General features: G+C 43.4%; 1 protein-coding gene across 1 annotated transcript; it reads left to right on the top strand.

Annotated features, from left to right (window-relative positions):
- The first annotated feature begins 222 nt into the window (after nt 1–222).
- Nucleotides 223–3,592, top strand: UBQLN2 (ubiquilin 2). Its single transcript, XM_007991862.3, has one exon. The coding sequence runs from the start codon at nt 511–513 to the stop codon at nt 2,383–2,385; it is 1,875 nt and encodes a 624-aa protein (XP_007990053.1). The 5' UTR covers nt 223–510; the 3' UTR covers nt 2,386–3,592.
- Nucleotides 3,593–5,205: the final 1,613 nt, after the last annotated feature.

Genomic DNA, 5,205 nt, shown 5'->3' with positions numbered 1-5,205 from the left:
TCCGTCCCACCCTCTCTGCCTCGCCTGCTCTGTACTGTTCTGTTCTCTTCTCTCTCTCTCTCTCCCTTTGTTTCGCTCTCTCCCTTTTTTTCTTTTCAGTGCAGAAGTTTTTAATTTTGACCGAGCCAAATCTATCAATCTAGGCCTGGCGCCGCGTCAGCAGAGGGGGCGGGGAGGCGAGCGCCGAACTGGGGGAGGGGAAGGGGCGGGGAGCAGCAGGCGGAGCGGCTGCCAGAGTTGCTGGGAGTGCGCGCGGTCGGATCACAAGGCGGCGGAGGAGGAGGCCCAGAGACCGGAGCGCGGAGACCTCAGCCCGCGGCCTACGCCCAGGCCTTTCTCCACCGGAGGACCAGGGAACCGCAGTCTTCATCAGAGAGGTACCGTGCTCCGCGCTCCCCGCCCGACCCGGCCCAGCCCGCTGCGGCGGCGCCTCCTTCCTTCCTCCTTCCCTCGCTCTCTCTCTTTCGCCCGCCCGCGCCTTCCCTGCCCGCCTGCGTCACCGCGGCCGCCATGGCTGAGAATGGCGAGAGCAGCGGCCCCCCGCGCCCCTCCCGCGGCCCTGCTGCGGCCCAAGGCTCGGCTGCTGCCCCGGCTGAGCCTAAAATCATCAAAGTCACTGTGAAGACTCCCAAAGAGAAAGAGGAGTTCGCGGTGCCCGAGAACAGCTCGGTTCAGCAGTTTAAGGAAGCGATTTCGAAACGCTTCAAATCCCAAACCGATCAGCTCGTGCTGATTTTTGCCGGAAAAATCTTAAAAGATCAAGATACCTTGATCCAGCATGGCATCCATGATGGGCTGACTGTTCACCTTGTCATCAAAAGCCAGAACCGACCTCAGGGCCAGTCCACGCAGCCTAGCAATGCCGCGGGAACTAACGCTACCTCGGCGTCGACTCCCAGGAGTAACTCCACACCTATTTCCACAAATAGCAACCCGTTTGGGTTGGGGAGCCTGGGAGGACTTGCAGGCCTTAGCAGCCTGGGCTTGAGCTCGACCAACTTCTCTGAGCTCCAGAGCCAGATGCAGCAGCAGCTCATGGCCAGCCCTGAGATGATGATCCAGATCATGGAAAATCCCTTTGTTCAGAGCATGCTTTCGAATCCCGATCTGATGAGGCAGCTCATTATGGCTAATCCACAGATGCAGCAATTGATTCAGAGAAACCCAGAAATCAGTCACCTGCTCAACAACCCAGATATAATGAGGCAGACACTCGAAATTGCCAGGAATCCAGCCATGATGCAAGAGATGATGAGAAATCAAGACCTGGCTCTTAGCAATCTAGAAAGCATCCCAGGTGGCTATAATGCTTTACGGCGCATGTACACTGACATTCAAGAGCCGATGCTGAATGCCGCACAAGAGCAGTTTGGGGGTAATCCGTTTGCCTCCGTGGGGAGTAGTTCCTCCTCTGGGGAAGGTACGCAGCCTTCCCGCACAGAAAATCGCGATCCACTACCCAATCCATGGGCACCACCGCCAGCTACCCAGAGTTCTGCAACTACCAGCACGACCACGAGCACTGGTAGTGGGTCTGGCAATAGTTCCAGCAATGCTACTGGGAACACCGTTGCTGCCGCTAATTATGTCGCCAGCATCTTTAGTACCCCAGGCATGCAGAGCCTGCTGCAACAGATAACTGAAAACCCCCAGCTGATTCAGAATATGCTGTCGGCGCCCTACATGAGAAGCATGATGCAGTCGCTGAGCCAGAATCCAGATTTGGCTGCACAGATGATGCTGAATAGCCCGCTGTTTACTGCAAATCCTCAGCTGCAGGAGCAGATGCGGCCACAGCTCCCAGCCTTCCTGCAGCAGATGCAGAATCCAGACACACTGTCAGCCATGTCAAACCCAAGAGCAATGCAGGCTTTAATGCAGATCCAGCAGGGGCTACAGACATTAGCCACTGAAGCACCTGGCCTGATTCCAAGCTTCACTCCAGGTGTGGGGGTGGGGGTGCTGGGAACCGCTATAGGCCCTGTAGGCCCAGTCACCCCCCTAGGCCCTATAGGCCCTATAGTCCCTTTTACCCCCATAGGCCCCATTGGGCCCATAGGACCCACTGGCCCTGCAGGCCCCCCTGGCTCCACCGGCTCTGGTGGCCCCACTGGGCCTACTGTGTCCAGCGCTGCACCCAGTGAAACCACGAGTCCTACATCAGAATCTGGACCCAACCAGCAGTTCATTCAGCAAATGGTGCAGGCTCTGGCTGGAGCAAATGCTCCACAGCTGCCGAATCCAGAAGTCAGATTTCAGCAACAACTGGAACAGCTCAACGCAATGGGGTTCTTAAACCGTGAAGCAAACTTGCAGGCCCTAATAGCAACAGGAGGCGACATCAATGCAGCCATTGAAAGGCTGCTGGGCTCCCAGCCATCGTAATCACATTTCTGTACCTGGAAAAAAAATGTATCTTATTTTTGATAATGGCTCTTAAATCTTTAAACACACACACAAAATCGTTCTTTACTTTCATTTTGATTCTTTTAAATCTGTCTAGTTATCAGTCTAATATGATGCGTTTTAAGATGGAGTCCCTCTCTCCTACTTCCCTCACTCCCTTTCTCCTTTGCTTATTTTTCTTTCCTTCCCTTCGTCTTGTCTCCCCCCTTCCTCCCTCTTTGTTTCCTTCCTTCCTTATTTCCTTTAGTTTCCTTCCTTACCCGATTTGAATGGTGGGAATCAATGCTGTTTCACTCAAAAGTGTTGCATGCAAACACTTCTCTTTATTCTGCATTTATTGTGATTTTTGGAAACAAGTATCAACCTTCACAGTTGGGTGAACAAGTGTTGTCCTACAGATGTCCAATTTATTTGCATTTTTAAACATTAGCCTATGATAGTAATTTAATGTAGAATGAAGATATTAAAAACAGAAGCAAATTATTTGAAGCTCTCTAATTTGTGGTACGATATTGCTTATTGTGACTTTGGCATGTATTTTTGCTAGCAAAATGCTGTAAGATTTGTACCATTCATTGATCTTTTTTGCTATATTTGTATACAGTACAGTAAGCACAGTTGGCACTGTACATCTAAAAATATTACAGTAGAATCTGAGTGTAATATGTGTAACCAAAATGAGAAAGAATACAAGAAATGTTTCTGGAGCTAGGTATGTCTCACAGTTTTGTAGAATCTTACAGCATCTTTGATAAACTTCTCAGTGAAAATGTTGGCTAGGCAAGTTCAGTTAAAATATAGTAGAAATGTTTATCCTGGTATCTCTAAGTATACATTTAATTGTACAGAAAATTTACAGTGTAACATTGTGTCAACATTTGCTGATTGACTGTATATGACCTTAATCTTTGTGCAGCCCGAAGGATCAGTGTAGTAATGCCAGGAAAGTGCTTTTTACCTAAGACTTCCTTTTCAACTTCTCCCGTAAAGAGACCCTAATATGCATTTTGATTTGTAATTGGAAATGTAACTTTCACTGAAAGTGTCATGTGATGTTTGCATTACTTTTAACTGCTATGTATAAAGGAAAGTGTATCTTTTGACTTCATCAGTTATTTCTCTTGTGCACAGAGAAAAATGCATTAAAAATGACTAAAAAAAAATAAAAAATTAAAAAATGGATAAATCTTTTTCTTTTTGCCTTTTGGCCCTAGGATCGTGTTTAGGAGGGTTATCCCACCCCAAGATTATATAAATCTTATCCTGTATTTCTCTAACTTATATGGTTTCATTAAGAAAATGTTTTGTCCTGTCTGGAATTATCTTGATGTATGGATTTAGGTATTCTAACTTTTTTGCCCCAAAGGTTAGCCAGTTGTTAACATATTTATCTTTTCCCCCAACATATGAAATGTCATACATGTATATACTTTATTCTGTGTTTGGATTCCCTTTAGTTCCGTTGAACATTGTGGCACCAGTACACCAGCCTGTAGATGAGTTAGAAATGGGACTTTGTATCTGTTAATGTGAGACCTCCTCTTGATCTTTTTTATTTTTTACAATTTTCTGATGATTCTGACATGTTTATTTTACCAGATGAATTTTACGGTTAATAGATTCTTCCCCAAAAAATATATTGAGAATTTGGTTGGGATTCTCTTAAATTTATATGACTATGAGGACTACAGAATTGCATTGCTTTCCAGAAACATATGTTGCCTTGTTTCTAAAAAACTTTATATATCCTTCAAGAGAGTTTTATTTAAATCCTATATAATTTGTAATAAATATGTTCCTAGGTAATACAGACATACAGGGAACACGTTGATACTGCTTATTGGAGCTTTTAATATGTTACCTATGGGGTCATTTTTGCTATATCGGAGAAGAATTTATTTGCATAGATTATTTTAAATTGGCAATTTATTGAAATCTGTTAATTTTAGAGATATTCATTTGATCCTTTTGAGTTTTTCCAGGTGAGAAATCCTATCCTATCCATGATGTTATAATTATATGTTTTACTTTTCAAAATTTATAACATAGTTTCTGACTGCATGGGTTAAACATTTTCATAACAGTGCTAAATAATAAAGGTGGCAGTGGCATTTTTGTCTTGTTTCTCATTTTAGCCAGAATGTGTTTGCTACAGCAATTCCAAATTGTGTTTTGTGAAAAAAAAATATTCTTCTGGGACACAGGTAAATACGTTTGCAAAATGCTGTATACTTTAATCTCTCTTGGAGACTCATTGTTCAATAAATGTTGGCTAGTATTTTTTTTTTTAATGAGTAGCTTCTTCAATTAAAAAAAAAAACTATTTAACTTTGTGTAACTCAGCATTTTCCGAACTTATTTAAGCACAGAACCACCTTTTTTTTTGTTTTCTTTTAAACACACCTAATAACATTTGGCCTGTCGGTGTTCCTCAGAACACCAACTTAGGAAATGGTGATTTATTATTTCATTACCATATCATGCCAGGTATTTGACATAATCACAAAGTCTGTCATAATGAATTCAGTAATTTTAATGACAGATGATTTTATATGGAAGTGAATACTAAAATTGTAGGCATAGAAAATAACAAGAAATCAATCATCAATGCATAGTAGAAACTGGATATTGGCTGAGGCCTGACTCAGACAGTTTAGCAGATCAGTTTCTTTCAAACACTCAAGGAACAGAGAATTATTTAATTAGCTTTGCCAAATGTTTATTTTTAAGTGTATTTTGTTTTCTCTTGGAAAAGATCCAGGTCTTTAATTTATTAAGTCTACCATTATATTGCTTCTG

Source organism: Chlorocebus sabaeus, chromosome X (assembly GCF_047675955.1).
Source record: "Chlorocebus sabaeus isolate Y175 chromosome X, mChlSab1.0.hap1, whole genome shotgun sequence".
In the NCBI taxonomy this organism is placed as follows: Eukaryota; Metazoa; Chordata; class Mammalia; order Primates; family Cercopithecidae; genus Chlorocebus; species Chlorocebus sabaeus.
The sequence above is the reverse complement of the archived record's forward strand: the minus strand, read 5'-3'. Positions and strand labels throughout refer to the sequence as shown.

Coding starts and splice junctions, on each gene's coding strand:
- UBQLN2 (XM_007991862.3), top strand. CDS start 511: ATGGCTGAGAATGGCGAGAGCAGCGGCCCCCCGCGCCCCTCCCGCGGC.